General features: G+C 43.3%; 1 protein-coding gene and 1 pseudogene across 1 annotated transcript; both read right to left on the bottom strand.

Annotated features, from left to right (window-relative positions):
• Nucleotides 1-3,231: 3,231 nt before the first annotated feature.
• On the bottom strand, nt 3,232-4,566 carry LOC147462695 (uncharacterized). Its single transcript, XM_086494454.1, has one exon. The coding sequence runs from the start codon at nt 4,297-4,299 to the stop codon at nt 3,232-3,234; it is 1,068 nt and encodes a 355-aa protein (XP_086350580.1). The 5' UTR covers nt 4,300-4,566.
• A 17,546-nt stretch (nt 4,567-22,112) lies between these two features.
• On the bottom strand, nt 22,113-23,837 carry LOC147462694 (uncharacterized; annotated as a pseudogene).
• Nucleotides 23,838-24,578: the final 741 nt, after the last annotated feature.

The following is a 24,578-nucleotide window of genomic DNA, read 5'->3' as shown; positions in this document are numbered from 1 at the left end:
CACCTAATAGTTGCACAAGAAATACAATCCTAAGAGGGCATCGAAAATGAACTGCCACATAAAGAGGTAGCTCATGGTCAATTAAAATAGGTATGGAATTAAGTGTATAAAGCAGAGGTATTGAAAATTATTTTAGGGAAGGTAATGAGTCAAAATTCTCCATCACAAGACAAGAAGTAGTGCCGATAGGTTGAGAAAAACCCAAAACAGGTATAAGGTTGATTGAAAGAAAAACAAAAATCCTATCAAGTTGTACAAAGTAAGAATCGTCCACTCCTTTACCACCATAATAATAAGTTTAAAACTTGCCTTATTCAGGTGAAAAGAGATGGTAGGTGATTGAGAGGTCCAAGAATAGTACAAATAACCAAACATGAGATACAGATAAACCAGGGCAAAACAGCAAGACAAGAGGCAGATGTTTACTGCTCAGTTTCAGGTGAAAAGATATGGTAGGTGATTGAGAGGTCCAAAAATAGTACAAATAACCAAACATGGGATACAGATAAACCCGGGCAAAACAAAAAGGCAAGAGGAAGATGTTTACTACAGGGTTTTACAAAAGTACAATTCGATGAGCTGATGCCAATACTCCATGCATGGTTTCCCCATCATTGAACTTTAGATCAAACAAACGCTCATCGTCATTGTTTGGTCCGAATACCACGAATGTAACAAGGCATTCATAAGCATCAGACCCATGAAACAACAAGGCTTGTCGGCCTATCAATGCTCCTAGCTTTTCTTGAGCTCTTAGCCGTGGAGTCATAGGCAACAATGCATTGCAAGTGTGGCATGTATCGACCCCCTCGTCCACCAATAAAGTCTTTGTGCAACAATGATGACAGTAAACTCGCCTTTGCGAAGCAAACCGAACTCGCTTATGGCCCCTTTCATGCTTATGTCGCAAGGCACTCGTTTGTCTAGCAGGCCGTGTGGGCACCGTGATTTGCATATTTACTCCTTCTAACCTAGGTTGGCCATGCCCAAGTCGAGTGGCAGTTACATGTGCCTGTACTTGTGTTACACTTCCCTTCTTAGGCAAATCAATCTCCATGGGTGCTCTTTGAGCAAAGAGGCCAACATATGCTGCTCGCACTTGCCCCACCAATGACAAGATCTTTGAGTCACTATATGATGGAATGCCCTCTTCAATGTTGTGCAAGAGTGATTTTAGCTCGTCAATGCATTGGGTCAAAACTTGTGTTGGAGGAGGCTCTACATCGATGGTAGTATCCTCAAATTGTTCAGGATCGTGCTCCATGACTAGCTCTCGGGCTGTGTCAATGATGGGTAGAATATGTATATATGAGAAAAGAAGTCCCTTAAGATGAGTCGCATTCCATACAGATGCTTGCAGTTGCTAAACCAATCTGGGCAGTCACAATATGCCGACTGTATACTAACTTGATACCATGTCCCTGTGGATGACATGCTCAAGACCTTAAATAAGAGTGCAGCTTCATCGATAACTTGAATCGTCGATGGGTCATTTGCATATCTCCTTAAGATTTCTTCACCTCGTGCAAGTCTTGTGGTCTGCAGCCGATCATTTCCATAAATGTTGTGCTTTCCAGAGTCAACTACACAAAATATACAGTGATCAGCTTCAGAAGCAATCTAGCCACAGATAAACCCAGTCAACCATATAAACCTATACCATACTATAAACCCCGGCACAAAGGCAAGTCTTCATGCAAACGAATAATCCTACTAGGCAGTCATAGAAAAACCCATTTCCTTTGCTTTGATTAATATGAAAAAAAAATATTATACCAATCTCTTGCTTCTGACGAAATAACTCGATAGCAGTGCCACCCATTCGTGTCCCGGTGTTGGAGTCACCCACCAAGGCATGCAATAAATCCAAGGCTGATCGATTGATCCTTGCATCTAGAAGCGTGTATTTCACATACTGCCATAGTCGCTCAACCAAATTGGTAGTGTCCACATGCCCATGTGGAAATAAACGATCGTATTTTGGCCACATTCGTCGCCAGATGCATGTCTTTGTGGCCCAACCATTGCAGATATACCTTACAATATTAGGGTGGCCTTCACATTCTATCAACAACTAGGCATACCGAGTCTCGAAGTTGTCCTTTGTACCACATTGCATTAGATTTTCCATTGATGCATATAGGGTTTCACACATCTCCTTAGGAGCCTGCAAAAAAAGTGGGCAGGCATATCAAGAAACATATACGAGATAATCTATAGTTTACCCATATCAGCCCAGGTCCACACAGATAAGCTCTCACACACAGAAAAACCAAGGCACTCACAGATAAACCCTGACACTGACAGATAAACCCAGGCACCATCAAATAAATCCAGTCATTGACAGATAAACCTAGGCACAAACAAATAAATCCAAGCATAGACAGATAAAACAAGGCACTGACAAATAAACCTAGGCACTAACAGATAAACCCAAGCACTAAGAGATAAACCTCTAACATGCAGATAAACCCACGTACACATATACAAAACCATATTACAAACCTGTGGAAGCAAGTGCTCCACCCATGCTTTCTTGGTATGGAACCAACATAGCAAGACAGTACATGCAACTTGTTGAGTTGTCCCATCTTTGTCCACCTCCCAACAAGATTGATCAGCATGAACAACTTTATTGATGGCCAATAATGAAGTCATACACTTGTCAATCACCAATGCTCGAGGGCGAATGTTGTTCATTCTGTGGAACACAAGCCTTAGTGTCACTTGCAAAGCAATGCTTTCTTGAGATGTTCCTACATCATGTGTGCACAACATAAACCACAAGGGTAAACCAATTCCATTTTGATTTGGCAATACGGCTGCATAGAGTGGCATCCCAAAAAAACATTTGTTTTGAATGTGGAGTCTATTGCCCAAGCATTGTTTGTTGAGAAACGCAAGCACATGCTGAGCATCCAATCATCCTAAATAATGAGTATGAATGGCCTTTCCATCTCATCGAAGGCATCCGGGTTGTAGGGTTGACAATAGAGAACTTTGTTTTGCTCTTTTAATTTTAGAGCCTCCTGGTACATTGAAGACCAATCATCGCTTCCTAGCCTCCCTAAACAAAAGCAGTCAATTAAACTCAAGTCTTAAATGAATCTGACATATAAACCCAGGCAAAATAATAAATACACCCAGGCACTACCCCAAATAAACCCAGGCACCATGACAGATAAGCCCATACAAACCTATGATTATCCCAGCAAGGAGACATTCAGGGCTTTATTTATCTTCGGACCGGAGGTGATATGCCATCATTTGAATTTCCTTTGGTATCATGAAGAATCTATGTGACACTTGCTCTATCGGCAATGCCATATTGAAGTGAAATAGCTCCTTGGAGACACTCATCTTTGCGACATGCCGACATGTTCCAACGTCAAACAAATCTTCCATGCATCGTTTCTTCACAGTAGGATGCACCGGCAAGTGATAAAGATCCTCGCGTGATCCCGGCACATGACCTTTGTGCCCAACATGAACCCTTATCCTTACACTTTCCTTTATATCATAGACGCGTTGAATGACGATAGTAAACGGGCATCCACACTTCTTTGATGTGCGCAATCTTCGATGATCGTGGCCCTTTCTTCGTGCCTCCCCATTGCGATGACACACAAGTTGAATGAAGCCCCTCGACAACGATGATTGCCGCTCTACCAATCTAGCCTTGTGCTTGATGGCAATAGCGTTGATCACATTTTGAATATCATCCATCAGCGTTGTATGTTCCTCAACACCACCTTCATCCTTGCCAGGACTCTTTTGTCTGTCTTGTAAACCCGGGCAATTTTCTGTGGAAGTGGTGTCATGGCTCTCCAATTCCCCCAACCCGGGCAACGATGCACAAACACACAAGTCCAAAAACTCCTTCACATAAGCAAGTGGGATTCCATGATGTCTAATACTTGTGCACCATGTACATGCAATGGATGCCATAGTTGCCCGCAAGCATAAATGGTCGTTTGAGTGGCATGCGGAAAAAATGCTTTCCCAATCTTCTATACATGCAATCAACTTTCCATTCCCAATAACAAGACACGAAGATCCACCTTGGTCAACCATTATGTGGAGTGAATCCCTCATTCTTTCCCATTTTTTCAAGTCTAGCACACCTCTCTTGTCATGGGCTTTGAGAGCACTTATGGTAACCGTTTGGCCACTTTTGATAGAAGCTATCATAAGCCCGTATGTTTGTCTATCAAAAGCAAAGTACCTAGTTGATGCAAAAGCAAATGCATCCAAACACCCACTTTGATGCTCTTCAAAGAACTCTTCCACCTCATCCATATCACTTGAGTTTCCATCCGAAGCGCCAACCGCTCCCCCCTCGGACTCGTTCCAAGCACCATCAAGCTCCCCGAAGCTCTCATTGCCTTGTAGCTGCAAGAGCAACCCATTCAGATCCCACCCCCAAGCCCCCCAACCGCTGCCCCTCCACTGGCGGAGGCGTGCATCTTCGTCAACACAAAACACCCGCCTGCGCCCCCTGTTCAGAAGCCCGGGTTTACCCCTACACCTACTCTGTTGCACGACCTTCCCCAATTCAAATATGAAACTGGCCGCCCCCCCTGCCACCCCACTTTCCATGAAGCAATCCCTTTTGGCGCCCTAACTGACAATCGTTGTCCGCGCACGGAAAGCCGCCCCGGCCACCCACCTGTCCCTTTATCCACCTGGCACCTCGTCGCCTGAGGCCACGTCACCCGCCCGGCGCCACGTCGTCCCGCCATTCGTTGCCCGGGTTTACCTCCTACCCGAGCCCGGCCCTGCCATGCAGACGATCCAGATCGCCTCGCCGATCACGCCCCAATTCTGCGCCGTCGATCCCATGAACGAGCTTCTTAAATGTGCATGTGTATATAGTCCTGAGGCCCCACCCGGATGGTGCCGACGGGATCTTCCACCTCTTCTTTAGGCTCGTGTCACACTAGTCCAGCGATCATGTCTGAGTTGGCACTACCCATGAGATTATAGATACTTGAGGTGCTTGATGATTGAGAAGCTTGAGGTGCTTGTCATGCTTAAGATGCTAGGGTTGTACTTGAGGTGGGAACCCGGCCCAAGCTTGACGGGCTTAAGGGCCAAGATTGGGGTGGGAACCAAGCCCAAGTTGAGTGGATTGAGGTGTGCAAAAGGTCATTGTCAATCCCTACAAGGAGGGGGCAAGCCCTACATGAGGGGGGATGAGAGAGAACACTTACACACTCACACAAAGCATGCCTAGTACAAACAAAGCAAAGGGGACACTTGTCAAGTTAGTCCTCATGTTGCCCTCACGGTGTGCCTGAAGCCTATTGGTTGGCCACCCAAGGGGTCCAATGACAATTTAGAAGATTTAATTAATTGTCTTTGCATTTATCAATTCCTCTCTCTCAAAAGGGAAAGGGGGACACTTGTCCCAAGGCTACCCTTGTTGCTTGTAATGCCTCATGTTTGTGATTGGCTAGGCATGGAGGGGTCCAATGAGCTTCAAGCATGAGCTACAAGGGGGGGGGTCGACCAAAGCAAGCTAGGGGGTTGCTTAGGGGGTATACTCTCCCACACACACTCATTATGCATTGTGCAAGATGCAAGAGCTCCCTCTCCTTCTCCAAGCAAGTACAGAATGAGAGCCTACACCAACACTCTTGGCTATGGAGTGCAAATCCAACCAAGAGCCATGCTTCAATGCTTACGCTTGCCATCTTCTCCATCTTCATTACTATACTATTATGTATGCTAGCAAGAAGAGTTATGATAAGTGAGGGACTAATTCTTTCTCCGATGAAATGTTTCTTCTTCCTCTTCCCTACCCTCATTCCCTGCTAGCTCTCTCCACCTTCGAATGTGTTTGAGGTCTTGGGACTGAGGCTTAGGATAGTTAAAGCTTTCTTCAAATTTTATGTTATGCTTGTGATGTATGAAGCTTTCCATGTTCATTGCATCATCTAGGTCACGAGGAACACAAAGATTGTATTGTAACAAGTCTCTCTTAATGGGAGAAATCATAATACAAATGCCTATTGGAGGGGGGACTGGCTCCACATAAATCCGGCCCTCAATTTTTGTCATATGTTCTCTAAACTCTCTCTCTTGCAAAAGTATTGTTCATGCCAAGTTAACTAATTGCTATGATTTTGTTGCTATCTTCAATTATGTTCACCCGCTATGTTCACAAAGTAATTTCTCAAAAGTACTCTCATTAATTTCTGCTACTCTTAAGTTAAATAGGCCAATTCCATTACATTGGTATCATAGCATTTGGTTTCTTTTTTCTTGCTTAAGAAGAGAGGTCCTTAAGCAGCCTATAAATGGTTAATTATATTAGGGTAAGTGGAACTGGGATCTATTATCAGTTTTGTTGAGCCTACTATGTGGGATATGGTGCACACCTCGGGAGCTTTGGAGTTAATAATGGAGTCTTTTTAGACTTCCCTATGGCTTTACCATTATTGAGCCATAAGAAGTCCGAAAGGAGATAGCCCTTGGCAACTCTGCTATGTTAGACCTACTCCACTACTCTCTATAATTAACCACTTCGAGCCGTGGGTGTGATACTTAAGAGCCGATTTTCAAAGGCTAAGAGGAGTGGCAACTAAGGGTTTTGAATTGCCAAAGCATACATTAATTACATACATAAATTTTGTTAACATGGTTGACAATAATCAAGAGAGAAGAATGAACATTGATAGCTTTGATTTTGCACATGAATGTGCTAATGATAATGCCCCCATGTTTGTGAATTATCTCGTTACCAGGTTGCAGCAAGCTATGGGCAACCCTGCTTTGCAAGCCAAAGTTACTCAACAACTTCGTGCTTATGGAATTTCCCTTCCTCTCCAAGAGGAGAGAGAGCTTAGGAGGCCTCTTTAAGAGACCTCCAAAAGAAGATTCTCTCCCATACGAGAGGAGGAATCCAAAGAGCAAGAAAGCTATGAAAGTTTAAGTTCCTCTAAAGATGTGCCTCCACGAAGACGGCGATCTAGACGATCGCCCACTCCTCCCAAGAGGAAAAGATCAACCCACAGTCCTTCTCCGCATCACTCCGAAAGGGAAGAGAGGAAACAAAGGAAGAAAAGGGCAAGACAGAGGTCACCCTCTTCTCCTTCTTCTTCACCTTCCTCCTCTTCCGACGAAAGTTATGGCTATTCTCCTAGAGAATACGGGAGGGGAGGACATCACAAATCATGACCTGCATGGCGAAGGTCAAAAAAGCTAAAGAATTTCAAGGAGGGAGGAAAGAATTTCAAGGAGGCCTGAATAACTTCTCCATCAAGCGGTTGAATGTGGCTGGAGCATTGGTCAAGCCAAAGGGCATGACAATGTATTCGTAAAGACCAAACGTAATGCAAAATGCGGTCTTTACAATGTCTTTATCAACTATCCTTATTTGATGATAGCCACTTTTTAGGTCAATCCTACTGAAGTAGGTGGACCCTTGTAGCTTATCAAATAGGTCTTCTACCCGTGGAACGGGAAACCTATTCTTGATAGTGATCCTATTTAGTGCTCTATAGTCGACACACATACGATATGTGCCGTCTTTCTTTTGCACTAGTAGCACAGGAGAACAAAATGGAGATGAGCTAGGACTAACCATGCCCTTCTCAACTAACTCATGCACTCGCCGCATAATCTCCTCCTGTTGAGCTTGAGAAACTCTATAAGGAGATTTTTTAGGCGGTGAACTTCCTGGAAGAAGTTCAATTGCATGGTCACCATTGCTTCGTTTAGGAGGTAGCTCACAAGGGATGTCGTCAATAAAGACATCTTGATACCCCTTGAGAAAATTGGATAACGCTAATTCCTTTTGATTGTGTATATTTTCTTTTGCTAAAACATTAGGTTCATTTTGAGAATCTTTAACAAAAATCATGTACACGGAAATAGAGCTCTTTATAGACTTGTTGAAAGCTTGTGTATGTACAATGGGTATAGTGTTACCCATTTCCTTAGCATCTATATACATATCGTTTTTCCTGACCTTATAGGAGATTCTCCTTTCAGGGAATTTAACATTGACAGCCATGCAGCAAACCATGGTGCCCCTAGGATTACATACTCATGCTTGAGAGGAGAGATAAAGAAGTCCTCTTTGTCCACATAGCTTTGGACATAGAGCCTCAATTTCCCGATTAAGGGAGTGACTGAAGCTTCTTGCCCCTTGAAAGCACTGTCTTCGGGTAGGATGTCTCCCATCTCATAGGCTTGTATGCCTAGCTTGGTGGCCAATTCTATAGATATTAAATTGTGAGTAGAACCAGGGTCAAAGAGAATAAAAGAATCATGTTCTCTTACCTTTCCCCAAGCATGGCACTGAGGAGATCCTTTGTGGTGAATTTCCTCCTCTTGGATTTCTACCAAGGTAGCTCTAGGAAGCTCATGGCGGGTGCTCTTTTGGGGACAAGTGCGGTACGCATGCCCTTGCTCGCCGCACTTGAAACAACGGTTATCCTTGCAATAACGCTCAAGCTCTTCAGGAGAGAGTTTATTTTTGCCTTTATAAACTCCCTTCTCTTTAGCTTTGTTGGGGTTGCCCTTAAGAGACTTTTGGACATTGTCCTTCCCCTTAGGCTCATTGGAACGCTTGTTTTCCGTGGTCTTAGAATTTCTTTTAGCCCCCTTTTGGAAATTGATTCGAGAGGCCACCATAGTATGGTGTATAACCACCGATATGGTGCGTGGCCTTTGGGAGTTGACATACTCCGCCATTTCTTCAGTTAAGCCCGCACAAAATTGTTGCCTTTGCTCTCCAAAATCCAACTTTTTGAAGACAATGGATTTGAGTTGTAGGTCCCAAAACTTGTCTACATATTTGTGAAGGAGAGAGCTTTAAGCTTCGCCATTCGGTCAGTACTTTGTCTTTGGCATCGATGGCCAAAAACTGCTTCATAATGGAAGCTCTTAAATCTTTCCATGTTCGTGGAGCTTCACCATTGGCCCGTAGGCTAGACCACCATTGCCTAGCGGACTTTTGAAAGTGCATAGTTACATGGCATAGCTTAGAGGACTCCGTGAAGCCCTTATCTCCAAACGCCGCATCGAATTGTTGGATAAAGGCCAAGACTTTGTCCGTAGCACCAAAAGTGCCATCGTAGGTAAGGAAAGAGATGCTCTTCCCTCCCTCTTTGAACTTCTTGAGCTTGGATGACCTCTTCCACGCGGCATAGAATTTCCTATGGCCTCTTCTTTTTGATGGTTCAAAGGTTGCACCATCACTTTCTTCAGAAGATGAGGAATTTGAGGAAGATGGAGAAGAGGGTGACCTCTTTCTCGCCTTTTTCTTGCCTTGATCTTTGTTGTCTTCACCATCACTTTCATAAGAGGAAGAGGATGAAGAAGATGGAGAAGAGGGTGTCCTCTTTCTCGCCTTTTTCTTCTCTTGCTTTTTGTCATCCCTCTTTGAAGTATGGTGTGGAGAAGTATGCGATGGTCTTCTCCATTTTGGAGGCGATGGAAAGTGTTTAGCCCGCCGTCTTCATGGAGCCATCTCCGCCGAGGTGGCGGGAGACACACTTCTTTCTTGTTCCTTCGGTGGAGGCTCTTGAGTTATCCTTTGAGAAGGAGATGCGTCATCAAGGAGAAAATTTCTGAGCCCTTCATAGGGATCCTCTTCTTCTTCCCGAATCGGAGAGAGACCTCTTTTGGAAGTCTCGCAAGGAGGCTTCCTAGGTGTTCTCTCGTCATGGTGGGGAGCTTGAAGAATCCCATGAGCACGAAGCTGCCGTTGCACTTCACTTTGGAGGGATGGATTGCCCATGGCTATTTGAAGCCTAGAAACAAGATAGTAAACAAGCATCAGGGCATCATTAGTAGCTTTCTCATTAGCAAAATCAAAGTTATCAACATTAATTTCACTCTCTTTACTATTGTCAGCCATTCTAATAACTTTTAGGTGTACTTTGGCACTTCAAGCCCTAGTTGCTACTCCTCTTTACCCCTTTAGAAAAAGCACTCAAGCTACTGTACCCTTTGCTCGAATACCATTAATTGCAAGGAATAGAAGAGAGGGTCGTTCAACACCAAAACAACACTAGCTCCTGTCAAGCTTCTAATAGCTCAATAGTGGTTAAGCCGTACGCAAGCCCCGTAGAACTCCACTATTAAGACCATAGCTTGTAAGAAACTAGGCAACTAGGCTCTGGTAGATCCTCCTCCCAACCTCCCTTTACAGGGTGGGCTCCTAGCCCCTTGCCCTCGACGGATCCCCTGTCCACACTGCCTAGCCCGGCCCTTGGCCTTAGTCCTTGCCTAGCCTAGCTCTTAGGGTACAGGACCCGTGTCCTGATATTACTTCCCCCTTAAGGAAGAGTTTTCGTCCTCGAAAACACAAGTAGTAACATCTTCTTAAGAATACTGGTGTTTTATTGACGTCCCATAAGTGAGCCAGTTGTCTGTATGACCGATAATTGGTGTAGTGAGGAGGTTCAATGAAACCAAGAGGAATATCTTGATTTTCAACATTGTTGTCCGTTTGCAACCACTTGGGTTAAATGGTAACTCCATTTAGAACTCACTTGAGTGTTGTAAAGGAGTAACCACAACTAAGAGTCACTTGGGTTTAAATTGTGACTCCATTTATAACTCACTTGAGTACTGTAAAGGAGTAACCACAACTAAGAGTTGTCCAAAGGCATAACCAATTTTCAGATCTTCTGAAGGTACCGGAATAATGCAAGGAAACCTTGGCGTAACTTTCCATGCAGTTGTGAGCCAGATTTTCTACTCACTTGAGTATCTTGAACAGTCCGTTACATGTTCATCCCTAATGAAGGTGACTTGCCAACATGCTCTGTCGGCACACCTGGTAAGTGCTTGACGTATGAAAGTATTGACACAATCTCCAACCCCACCACAAGAGGTGTTCAAAGTCGAAAATCGTACTTAAGCAAATTCTAGAATAGGGAGAAACTCATCTATTTAGAAATGCGTTGTGTCAACGTATGCTCTTAGCAGATCCTTTAGCCCAAGATTACTCTTTGTAATCTTTGTAATCTGCCAATCCCCTTGGATAACTGACAGTACTGAGGTGTGTTTTCCTCACGGTTTACAGACAGTCGTCCCAGATGACTGGTAAACGGGAAATCACAGTAGTGTTTAACATTGGTGAAGAATCAACAATGTTCGAAATAACCGTCGTGGTTAACTTGAAAAAATCCACAAATGCCCAAACCGAGCCATGACCTCTATTGGTGATTTATAGACTCAAAGGTGATCTCATAGAGATAGTGCACATAAAGTGCAAAATGCTTCATAAGCAACAACTTGAGGAATATGCATGCCGTTCCAAATCAGCCTTTGCTAAACACTAGGACCCATAACACCTAGTGTGCATGCATTTAGCAAAAAACAGATCTGAACCTGTATTTCCATGGTAATTCTTGCCAATACTTATGGCAAATGTGATGCGCCTAGCACACATTAACAGGAATTTAAATAGTTCTGAAAAGAAACTAAATACTTTCATTTGCAATCTTTTGCAAGCTTTGCTTAAACGTCTGAATCATAATAGAAGGTGAAACAGTGATCACTTCTAGATACAAACAATGAAACTTTTTCATTTGCTATATGTATAAACAACCATCTGTGATGTTGTTTAGCAATACTTGTACCTTAATAAGTCATTCTAAGTATCCAGCAATTTCTGTCCACGAAATTGCTCCTGATACGTCGTGCTAAAAATGGTCTAGAAAACAGATGCAACCAGCACTTAGGGACTTTGTCGTGACACATATGTGAAATAGGGGGCGCCAGTGTCAGTCCGAGAGACTCATATTCGCCACATGTGGAATATGTCTCAACTAAGGATGTCTGAAAAAGAACATCCTACAAGTACAAGATGTACTTGTGTGTGGAAGAACTGCAAAACACTCCGCGACAAGAGTGAGAGGGACCCTCATTATCTTGCTCCACACTGGCTAAACCGAACTCCTTGAGTTCCTAGACCATGTTGTATCCCATGTGACAACATGTGCCAAATTGAACCCTACGAGTAGGTTCGTAACAGCATAAGACAGAAAGATAGATTGGACACTTGGCCCAAAACACTTTGTGCCGACATGCCCTTGGCATGGCTCTGAAACAGTCAAGCGTACCTAGACGTTTTGAAAAACCAAACAAAGCATACTAAAAATGAAATAACACCAAATCAATAGATGCGTACCTGGAGAGTTGAACGTAATGTACACTTACATGTATTCAAATGGAAAGGAGCATGTCCCCTACCTGAAGAAAACAAACAGCATTGCACTGGGAACCCTGGGTGTTGCCTTTGCAATCCAAGCCCTTGGATGAGAATCTACATAGTCAAACCGCTTGGTAAGACTCTTTGTAGAAACTGCTCAACTAGCAGATAACGGTAAACAACAAAGTCAACCGTGTGGTAGATTGCGGAATTCTTTTCTTGAAAGTATAACTGGGAGAGATCAACTGTGATTCTCAATGCAGATCAACCTGTGATCCTAAATGCCTATGGGGTGATGTAACAATCACCTGCCGGGTCTTTATCTCAAAAACAGTATGTCCCTAGACACGCCTTAGTGCTATAGTGAGAGCAAGAAATCCACATAAGTCAGATGTCTAGCTCGTATTAACAGCCATGCTGTCTCAACTATGTGCTGCCTCTAGACTCCATGGTATAGATCAGCTGATGTAAGTGCAAGAGTATCAAAAACTCAACTTGAGCATCGCACTAGAAACAAATAGGGCAAAAATGACACCCTAAACAGCCGTAATGACAAGACTCTTGCTTGTCCATTAACGGCAATGTGTACTTCCTTGGGTATATCTTGAAAACAATCACCCAAAGAATGCCAATAGTTGGGTCTTACCCTTCTCCTGACATCGGCTCTTAGCCTGTTTGGCTCATAGCCCTTATGCAAAATAGTAGTCAATCGACGAACCAATGAAGACTAATTTGAGTAGCATCGTAGCCACGTGCTAGCTGTGAGTTAGAGCACCTTGGCTCAAGCTGACTCAAGAGTAGAATATGTAGCAAAAGCTTCTTAGAAGAGTTTCGTTATTCTTGAAAGAAATAAGAAAAAGAGAGAAAAGAAGAGCATGCTGGGCTGAGGAACTTTCCTTAAATTTGTAGAGTGTGTGCCCAGAATGTGTGCTCTGAGACATCTTATGCCTGAATTGTAGCTTATCCTGTAAGCATTCCACAATCTGTCTGTATGACGCTCTCATCGAGAGAGGCAACAGAACACAGTTAAATCTTGATCGTCTACCGTGTAGGGTCGTGACTGTATGAGGATGACTTGAAAGGGGCTCCTTGCCGGTGAATCTAGACAAAATTGTAGGTTCTTTTTAGTAATGTTGAGTGTTGATAGCAACCATGCAACAATCCATCCGTACTCTGTCCTTGACAGAGTTGCTGGGTTAGAGTAAAAACCTATTTTATACCCCCTGGGTAACATGCCTTGCATACAAAAGTGGAAGCCCTTTGGCTACCGTGAAGGCCTTAAACATAAAAACCAACACATAAGTGTCATGCAGGAGCGAAACTGGGAGGGGTTCGGTGAGATGACAACAACTGAAGCAGCTCTAGTGTTGCAGCTTACAACTCCCTACATGCCTTGTATGTGGTGCATACATAGCATGCAAACTCTGCTTGATGAGAGGTTATCTTATAGACAAAAGAGTTGAACACAACTCTTTTTTCCCACACAAAAGAGAGACCGTGTCTCACCAAAAAAAAGGCTCAACTGGACAAACATTGGGATTATGCCTTGCATATTCCCTGTTGAAATCTCTAACACACGCTCGTAGTAGTGTTTTATGTAGCTCTGGAGCAAGTAAACCGTAGTACATGCAATCATAAGGGAGCGAGCATCTCCATGAATCAAAAAGGTGTACCCTCACTCAACATACGAGGTCATGCTCAACTCGCAGAGTATGCCTTGTCATGCGAGTAGGGTGGATACCAATTCGGGCAAGCAAGAGAGTCCCAAGCAACATGTAATGAGTCTCAACCATATCATGCGAGTGACATGATGGTTAACTTCGGACCCTCATGCATGCCTTGCATGCCATGCATGCTAAGCTTTGCCAAGCCTTCATGCTTTGACAAGCGACTTTACCTGCATGTTATTACGGCATGCTATCACGACCGGCCTTGCCGTCATGGTAGTAGGATTTGCGTTATCTTGGGATATCACTCAAATCTTCATGGATTCAGAAACCGGCCTTGCTTTACCCGTACAACCTTGTAAGGGAATACCATCAAGAGCTTGTATATGCCTTGCATATATGGCTCATTGGCACACATGAAAAATTCATAAAGAGTATGAGCGAGTAAACCATGGCTCATGCAATAACCAGGGACATGCCCGTATCATGAATCCCAATGCATACTTGCCTCAAGGATACAAGATTATGCCCAATCCGTGAGGGCATGTCCTCGCCATGCATGCAGAGTAGGTCAAAGTAACCTTCCACATACAAGAGTTTACTCTGACTCGAACAAATAGTGCACCTGGTGCCACAAGGATAACATACGGACACTCACAACCATGCCGTAGACACTTATTGATGAGGTCCAAATCCCTTGGAAGCAAAAACATGCCTTGTATGCATGGATCATACCTTGTGAAAGCTTGCTTAATCAACTCAATCAACATACGAACATGCCATGCATGCCATAAGTTGCCTATAATCCTCCTAGGAATGGACTTCTTCCTTATAGGGGGGTTGCCATAGAAAAATTGTAGGTACACATGTACACCAAGGCGTGTCGTACATGTTGTCTAGACATGTCTTACATGCCTGACACACGGAGTCCTACTCTAAGGTATGCATAATAGAACTCGTAAAGAAAATGATTCCTGCATGAAATTAAGGAATCCGCTCGCATGTCGACATACTTATGTGACATCTCGTCGTCATGCGCCTTTGTGTGGTAGTCTTTGCCGGAATGGTGGGTGCTCCCTTGATCTGGAAAATTGTATAGACAAGGCGCGGGGCCAATAGCATGGTCTTGCTTCACATGAAGGGTTTATGATGCAAACGTGCCATGCATGTATAGAAAACGAGGATTTCTCATGTTGCATGCAGTAAAAACCGTCCTCTTGGTGGCTTGTCAAAGCACGTGAGCGATGGCTTTCGGAGGTCGGAGACTTGGCACTACTTTTATATTGTGAAGCAGGTGGAAAGGCACCCTTGCAAACCTTATAGGGTTTTTTTTTTAATTAAAAAAAACTAAAAATAAATAAATAACGAAACCTGCAGCGATGGCGGAACTGCGCCTTGACAGAGTGGACGACACCGTGCCTTGCGTGCAGAATTGGGAGATGAGCAGGTGTCGAAAAAGATGCAGCTCCGCCTTGCGATCCTACAGAGACCAACTCCGCCCGTTTCGATGCAGGTCAGCCGACGACCCTCCTCGTGTTAGCCGCCCCTCACACGGAGTAACGAGATTCCCTGCTTGTACTCAAGGGTTCATGCCCGCCCTGCAGAATCGAGGAGAGGACATCCTCATGGAGCTTGCCCACGACCCACCTCCATGGAACTGAGAGAGAGAGAGAGAGAGAGAGAGAGAGAGAGATCATGCGAGTCTTGCAAGGCCTGCCTCTTCCCTTCACCCCTCCTCCATGGCTGCCTTCGACCCTCAGCTCTGATACCATTGTAAGAAACTAGGAAACTAGGCTCTGGTAGATCCTCCTCCCAGCCTCCCTTTATAGGGTGGGCTCCTAGCCCCTTGCCCTAGACGGATCCCCTGTCCACATTGCCTAGCCCGGCCCTTGGCCGTAGTCCTTGCCTAGCCTAGTTCTAGGGTACAGGACCCGTGTCCTGACATAGCTCTCGACGGTGATGCCTCGTTAACTGCACAAAGGCAGGCGCACTGCAAGCCTGGAAAATCCCTATTCTACTTACTCACATGCAATTAATAGTACCAACCATTTATAGCTAGCTTGAGGACCTCCCTTCTTGAGCAAGAAAAGAGAAACCTTGTACTCTGATACCAATGTAACATTTAATGGCCTAGTAGCGGAAAATAGCATGAACATAGTAAGCATTTCATTAGAATAGCTTCCTAATGAGAATAACAAGAGTGCTTGGGTGGAGAGAGCAACAAAAATCATAACACCTAGTTAGATAGCATGAACAATACTTCAAAAGAGAGAGAAATTAAGCAATTGACAACAGTTGAGGACCAGATTTGCATGGAGCCGGTCCCCCCTCCAAAAGGCTTTGTATTATGGTTTCTCCCATATCAAGAAAGACATTTTACAATACAATTCTTTGTGTTCCTTCAATACTAGCTAGTGCAATGATGATGGACACTTCATGCACTAAGTAAAACACTTATCAAACACAACATCAATTCCCTCACGGTCTCGGACTCAAGACCTCACACACCTTCGAAGATGGTGAGAGCTAGCGGGGTATGAGAGTAGATTGAGAGAAAGAAGGAGAGAGATTCTTATTTGCTTCACACATGAGATTGTGTGAGTGTGTGTGTGTGTGATAATGCCTTGCAAAAATCAGTCCCCCTCTCTCTCTTGGTCGACCCCCTTGCTAAATGCTCATGCTACAGCCCTATTGGACCTCCCCAGGCCTAGCTAATGGAAATTAAGCAGCATATGTGATAGCCTTCTGACATGTGTCCCCCTTTTCCCTTTTGTGAGAGCTTTAGGTAATTAATAAATGCAACTTAACTCTCATTGGACCCCTTTGCCTCCTGGCCAATAGGAATCAGGCAAGCCATTGGGCTGTTGAATGCTCATTGGTCACCTTGGGGGACTATCCAATAGTCTTCTAGAGAGCTTAATTCTTATTGGTTCTTTTATTAAGTGTTTTTAAATTAATTAAACTAGATTTACTCTAGCCTAATTCTCATTGGTCCACCTCCATGGCCATCCAATAGGATTTGAGTACACCTTGTGGGCATCTGGCCTAGGGAGCTGACATGTGTCCCTCTTTCCCCTTGTGTACAAATGAAGCTTGTGAGTTTGTGTGGGTGTTTCTCTCTCATCCCCTACTTCTTGGGCTCGCCCCCTCCTATGTAGGGCTTGACGAAGACTTTTTGGGACACACACAAAGCATCCAATCCCCCTAATGTTTGACCTTTGGACTCAACCTTAGCATTTTGGAAGTCTTAATGGGCTGAACCTAAGGTTCTTTTGAGCCCATTGTTGCACATAGTTCTTTTGCAGATGGCCGCCCCTTTGAATCCCGATTTTCCCTCCTTTGGATCCCTACTCTAGTCGGTCTGCTAGCTTAACCAATATTCTAGCTTTTTCTCCCCTGGCCCTTCCCCATACTAAATGATCAGTTTAACATGAGAAAATCATTTAAGAGAATTAGATATTTATTATTATGACATTACCTCTCTCTTGAAATCATAGTCGTCCTCGACTATGGGATAGACAAGATAAAGCATATTCATTAGTCCTTTTCGTAGCGGGTAGAGGATCCCTATGTTACCCTACGACATCGTTCCAGAATGGATGACTAGTCCATTTGGCGCTTGAGAGCCTAAGCTTCCGCAAGCATGTCTGCACATTAGTCCTATTACTCTTCCATAGTAGAGTGACAAGCTCTACTTGGTGTTTGGGAGACGTCGTCTCCACAAACTTGATCTAAGCATGCATACTACTTCATTTTCATTTTTGTGCACAATAAAGAAAAAGAGAGTCTTATAAAACAAAAACTTTGTTCATTTTAAACATTTGTACATTTGCTTACTCTAGGGAAGCATTGTAAGCATTGACAAGGTTTAGGTTATCCTTTAATTGTATGCCTTGCATCCATCTAGCATCTTCAAAAGGATAATTCTTAAACTTAATAAGATATCGGCGGATAGTCTTACCGCCTCTTAGTACCTTGTCTTCATGTCGGAGAATGGACTCGGGCTGCAGCACCTCTTCTTGTTCCTCGATCTCTGGTGGGTCTTCAATACTGAGCATTGTAAGCATTGACAAGGTTTAGGTTATCCTTTAATTGTATGCCTTGCATCCATCTAGCATCTTCAAAAGGATAATTCTTAAACTTAATAAGATATCGGCGGATAGTCTTACCGTCTCTTAGTACCTTGTCTTCATGTCGGAGAATGGACTCGGGCTGCAGCACCTCTTCTTGGTCCTCGATCTCTGGTGGGTCTTCAATAGTTGTTCCTTGAGGTGGCTCTCCTTTGTAAGGCTTTAATAGGCTCACATGGAAAGCATTGTGTATGACCCAATGGGTGGGCAACTTGAGTTGATAGGCCATCTCATTGATTGGCCTAAGAATCTGGAAGGGACCATAGTACCTTTTTGCTAACTTAGCATAGTACTTTTGGTGTCTCGTAGGATTCTTGCCTGTCGTGTGCCTTAATCGAGCCTTGGGAAATTTTAATAAGACCCAATCATTTTCTTTAAAGGCTTGTGCTCTTCTGTGCTTGTCAGCAGCAGCCTTTTGCCTTTGCTCTGAGATAGAGATAGCATCCTTAATCTTTTGGAAAGATTCTTGTAGGTCTCGGCTATACTCATATGCAGAGAAGATCTTCCCGTGTACCTTAAGTAGCAAGGGACTTTTTGATCTTCCTTCAATTACCTCAAAAGGTGCTTTTCCCGTAGAAGTATGTACAGTGTTATTGTAGGCATACTCCACTAAGGGTAAGTACTTCTCCCATTGGGATCTTTGATCTACTTCCGTTACATAGGCTTTTAGTAGATCGAGAATTGTTAGGTTAGCTATTTCACTTTTGCCATCCGTTTGCGGGTGATAGGCCGAAGAAAAATTTAGCCTTGTTCCTAAATTCTCAAAGAGACCCTTCCAAAAATTACTGGTCATTCTAGGATCTCTATCCGACACTATGGACATTGGCAAGCCATGGTACTTGAAAATTTGTGAAATGAAGAGGGTTGCCATTTGATGGGCTTTGATAGTCTTTTTGACAGGTATAAAATGAGCTTGTTTACTGAACCTGTCTACTATCATCCATATTCCCATGGATAGACTTAGGCAATCCAAAGATAAAATCCATGGATATGCTCTCCCATGGTGAATTAGGGATTGGCAAAGGTTGAAGCAATCCAAGTTTCTTCCCTCTATCAAACTTTGTCTTTTGGGATACCACACATTTAGAAACATACTCTTGTATGTTTACTTTCATGGTAGGCCAATAGAAATATGTTTCAATCCCCTTTAGGGTAGACTGAATCCCTCTATGCCATGCATAAGGAGGAGCATGAGATTCATACATTACTTTCTCACGTAGTGAGCTAGTAACACATAGTCTATTGCCGTAGAGAAGATAACCATCTTGTAAAGTAGATGGTTCCCCTAGTGCAAGGGCTGAAATCACATCTCTAAAATCAAGATCAATAGCATACTCATCTATCATAGAAGATAGATCATTGTGAGTTGCTATGGAAACCACATTCACTCTCAGCCGTCTTGAGAGTGCATCGGCTACTTGATTATGCTTGCCAGCAATGTGAGCAATATGAAAATGAAATTGTGGAAGGAAATTTGCCCACCTCATTTGTTGGTCGGAGAGCTTGGTCTGCGTCATGAAGTACTTAAGACTTTGGTGATCCGTTCGCACAATGAAAGGAGTCCCCAATAAATAGTGCTTCCATGAGTCTAAGGCATGTAGAACTGCAAGGAGTTCCTTTTCATATATGCCTAGAGCTTGCTCAATAGGGTCGAGCCCTCGACTTTCATAGCCTATGGTGTGCCCTTCTTGAAGCAAAACAGCTCCAAGGCAATCACCACAAGCATCACATTGGACCTCAAATGGTTTTGAGAGATCCAGTAGTGTAAGCACAGGTTGAGAGATAAGATTTTCGTTCTCCTTGGCAGACCATGTGTACCTAACGTTTTTCTTTGTTAGGTCATGTAATGGTCCTGCTATTAGTGAGAACTTTTCTATGAAGCATCTATAGTATGCACATATACCTATAAAGCTTCTTAACTCATGAAGATTCCTTGGTTTAGGCCATCCTTTTATTACCTCTAACTTCGATGGATCCATTTGGATGCCATCTTGAGAGATAATGTGACCTAAATATTGAATCTCTTGTAAGAAAAATTCACTTTTCTTTCGATTAACATAAAGTTTATTCTCTCTTAGAACTTGAAATATTACCTGGAGGTGTTGCTTGTGTTCGTCTAATGAATTAGAGTAGATGATGATATCATCAAAGAACACTCCAGTAAAGGTTCGGTGAGGCCTAAATAGCTTCTCCATCAAGCGGTTGAATGTGGCTAGTGCATTGGTCAAGCCAAAAGGCATGACAATATATTCGTAAAGACCAAACGTAGTGCGAAATGCAGTCTTTACAATGTCTTGATCAACTATCCTTATTTCATAAGAGCCACTTTTTAGGTCAATCCTACTGAAGTAGGTGGACCCTTGTAGCTTATCAAATAGGTCTTCTACCCGTGGAACGGGAAACCTATTCTTGATAGTGATCCTATTTAGTGCTCTATAGTTGACACACATACGATATGTGTCGTCTTTCTTTTGCACTAGTAGCATAGGAGAACAAAATGAAGATGAGCTAGGCCTAACCATGCCCTTCTCAAATAACTCGTGCAAGTGCTGCATAATCTCCTCTTGTTGAGCTTGAGAAACTCTATAAGGAGGTTTGTTAGGCAGTGAACTTCTTGGAAGAAGTTCAAATGCATGGTCATCATTGCCTCATTTAGACCAAGTCTATGGCCATGGCTCACTTTTGTAACAGTCTTTTATGGCATGAAACTTTTATGTATGACCAAGTTTATGGAGAGGTTTTGTACTGGCCTACATACATTGGTGTGGTTTTGTATCGGATGCCTATGTGCAATGTTCCCAATGGTGCAATGTCCTCAGTTTGTGTCGACTAAAGTATTTGTGGTGAGTTTTTGGTGCAATGTTCCACGTTTATGGTCTATGTGCTCGGTTTTGGGTTGGTTTATGGCTATGTACGAGAGCCATGTATAAACGTCTAGGTGCTCAATTTTGGGCTTGTTTATTATGGCTATGTCCAAGATACGGTCGTGTGTTGTCCAGGTTTACTGGCTAAGTGCATGTTTAGGGCTATGTCCGGGTTTAGTTTTGGATGTATGGTCAGCGGCCATGTTTATTTTTGTTTGCAGGTTTATGGTTACGTCCGGGTTTAGTGATCGGCTGCCATGTTCATTTATGTTTGCAGGTTTATGGCGAGGTCCAGGTTTAGTTATTATATATATGTGGTACTCTTTGATAAGCCAATGTTTATGTGTATATTAGTGATCCAGCAACCTTTGTTTATATTGATGCATTCCGACCAAAATTTATCCTTTTTTATATGGTACTCATGTACATAAGACTTATGGCGAGTTTGGACAGTGAAGGTTTCATCTTTTGGTTTCGAGTTTGGCTCCAAGTTTAATAAGGTTGCAGTCCATTTCGAGTCTCCTATAACTGATCATGTAACATAGATGGCTCACTCAATTTGATGTTTATGGCAAGGTTCGATATTACTTTCTCCTGAGTTTATGGCAAGTCTTGTATATGGTGTTATGGTGAGATCGATTGGTGTTGTTATGGCATGATGTCGAGCTTATGGGCGAGGCCAAGTTGTTACCATGCCTTTGTCGAGTTTATGGGCACGGCCCATTGGAATTATGACAAGGTTCAATTGGTGTTTGTGATGACTCTACATTTATGGTATTATGGCAAGGTTTGTTTTTAGTGTCATGCTGAATGTGTATGTGTTTATGGTGAAGTCGTGATAGGTGTGTGTGAGCTTTTGGCAATCAGTTTATGGTCATGTCTGAGACTATAGCAAGCTCTCATTGTGTATGGAAACTATAAGGACCATTCCAAGGCTGATATGGAAGATGCAAGGCCTGGAAAAGGCGAGAGCAAAATCAGAATCCCAGAATTGGTAAAAGCATATGTACATGGCTGATGTGCACGCATCCAAAACCTAGCAAAATCCCCATCAAGATCAGTTGAATCATGATCCTTTTGGGGTCAACCTACAGCCCTATATATGGAGATGCAAGACCTGGGGAAAGCCAAAGAAAACTCATCCCATGAGCTTGTTGTCAACCACCTGGAAAAAGCCTTGTGTTGATGCGTTATGGTTTCATTTTGCTGGTGATATTGAAGAGACAACACTTCATTGTTGCAACCACTTAAGAGTGATAAAGAACAAACAACCAGATTAAGACAAGTCTGGTCCAATGCCATTCATATCAGTATCCAGTGCTTTGTCCTCACATGCACTCCATGTTTCCAAGACTTGGGAGCATTGTTGCATTCCATCGCTGGTTGCAAGGTCAGCCATTGCATGCACGCTATCCATAATAGGTAAAATTGCATGAAGCATTGGAAAATAGCTTTGAAGTATTAACCAAAGCCCATATAGATGCTTGCATTGGGAGGACCAATTTGGGCAATCACAGTACGAGGATTGCATGCTCACTTGGTACCAAGAGTCCGATGTCATGCTTTGAATCTTGAAGAGTAATGTAGATTCGTTCACTACTTGAAGAGTTTCAGGATTAGTCTTGTATCGTTGACATAGCTTCTCCCCAGCAGCTAGTGCCTTTGTTGGACTCTTACTTGAACCATACATAGCAAATCGTCCAGAATCCACTCTCAATGAACATGCCATGAACTTTACTAAGAGGTAGATCAAAGAGAAAGTCCAAGGAGTGGGACAATAGCTCACCTAGCTCTTGCTTTTGCTTGAAGAACTCCAAGAGAGTTCCTCCCTCCAGCTTCCACTCCTTGCATTGCCAGCAAGTGCATGTAGTAGATCCAAGGCTAACCTATTTATCCTCGCATCCAAGAGAGTATACTCGACATATTGCCATAGTCTTTCCACCAGATTTGTTGTGTCCACATTTCCATGGGGAAAAAAGACGTCCAAACTTCGGCCAGCATTCATGCCATACACATGATTTCGAGCACCAATCATTGGAGACATAACGTTGAATATTTGCATGATTGGAGTAGTCCAGCAAGAGGTGCTAAAAGCGCGCTCCAAAGTCGTCCTCGGAACTGGAGTGCATCAAGTTACACATTGAAGAATAAACATGGTCTTGCATGTGTCTTGGCACTTGCGGCAAAAGGTTCTCCACCCAAGCCTTTTTGACATGAAACCAACAAACTAGGACATACATGCTACTTGGACTCGTTGTCCTTCACTGTGTTCAACCCAACAAGCAGGATCATCTTTGATGGCTCTCAAGATGGCACTCAATTCTTGGGGACATTTGTCTATCACAATTGCATTTGGTCGTATGCTGCCCATTCTCGAGAATATCATCCGGATGGTCAATTCAAGGGCAACGCTCTCCTGACATGTCCCAGGGTCACTTGTGCACATCATCAACCACAGTGGAATCCCTGTACCACTTTGATTCGGCAAAACAGCTACATACAATGGAAACCCATAAACATTTGTCTTGAATGTGATGTCCACGGCCCATGCATTGTGTTGTGAGAACCGAATACACATCTGAAGCATCCAATCATCTTGAATGATGACAACAAATGGCTTGTTGAGGTCTTGCAAAGCATTTGGATTGTATGGTTGCACATATGCGACCTTTCAAAAGCAACAAGCAACTAAATAAGGACACAAGAAAAAGGAAAACATAAAAATGAAGGTAAGGCACTCCAAAGTACATTCCCTACGGCTTGTAACTTCAAAGCCTCCATGTACATCGCAGACCAATCATTCCCAGACGCACGTCCTAGAGAAAAAAAAAATGGTTAAGTAATTAAAGGGGTAACAGGAGAAGAAAATTATCTTACTACGTTCATGCCGTAGGCTATATGCCAACTGTTGGACCTCCTTTGAGATCATGAAGAATTGAGAAGTTGTGCGATCTAACAAGGATGTTCCTTGCATGTGCAAGTTTTCTTTTGAAACTGACATTTTGGCAACATGGCGACATGTTCCAACATCAAAATAATCCTCCATGCAACATTGAAGCACACTTGGATGAACAGGTAGATGATATAAATCAGTCCAAGATCCAGGAACATGGCCCACATGCGTAGCACGAAGCAAAATGGTGACCTCATGAACTCCCTCACTGAATTGCACATGTGCCTTGAAAGGACAACCGCACTTCTTCGTTTTCCTCTCTCTACGCTTGTTTTCTCCATGATGCCTTCTTGAACCACCACGAGAACAGACATAGTAGTCCTATACCTTACCTTCGCCTACCTTGGCTGATCTTATCTTAACAAGCCTGACTTTATGGTTTATCATAATACTCTCCAGCACATCACACACATGAAATCTATCTGTAATAATTTTTTCACTCGGAGTTTTCTCACCAGCATTGCCCTTCCCTGCAACCTTCCGAAACATAAGCGATTCACATTCGAGGACAGGATCCTTTTTACATACTTGACAATTTCTAATCGCATCTCTAATGAATGAAGTAGGTATACCATGCCTTTTGATATCTGTGCACCATGCAGTTTTCACTTGATTCATAGTTTCCAACATGCTCAAGTGAGCCCCTTGCTGGTTGAGTGACATTGTTTTGTAATGGTTGTCCGCTCCTCCTTTTGTGCAATGGCTTTGGGAGAGACACCCTTCGAGAAGATCCTAATTGATCCATGCCAAGGGGATCCTTGCATCACAAGATTGTACTTCATCTTGTTC

The sequence above is a fragment of the Adiantum capillus-veneris genome, chromosome 2 (genome assembly GCF_014529385.1).
Source record: "Adiantum capillus-veneris isolate H3 chromosome 2, ASM1452938v2, whole genome shotgun sequence".
Classification (NCBI taxonomy): Eukaryota; Viridiplantae; Streptophyta; class Polypodiopsida; order Polypodiales; family Pteridaceae; genus Adiantum; species Adiantum capillus-veneris.
Note: the sequence above shows the minus strand (reverse complement) of the source record. Positions and strands in the feature narration are given on the sequence as shown.

What these genes read in the sequence shown, in the direction of transcription:
- LOC147462695 (XM_086494454.1), bottom strand. Translation starts at nt 4,299, where the DNA reads ATGGATGAGGTGGAAGAGTTCTTTGAAGAGCATCAAAGTGGGTGTTTG.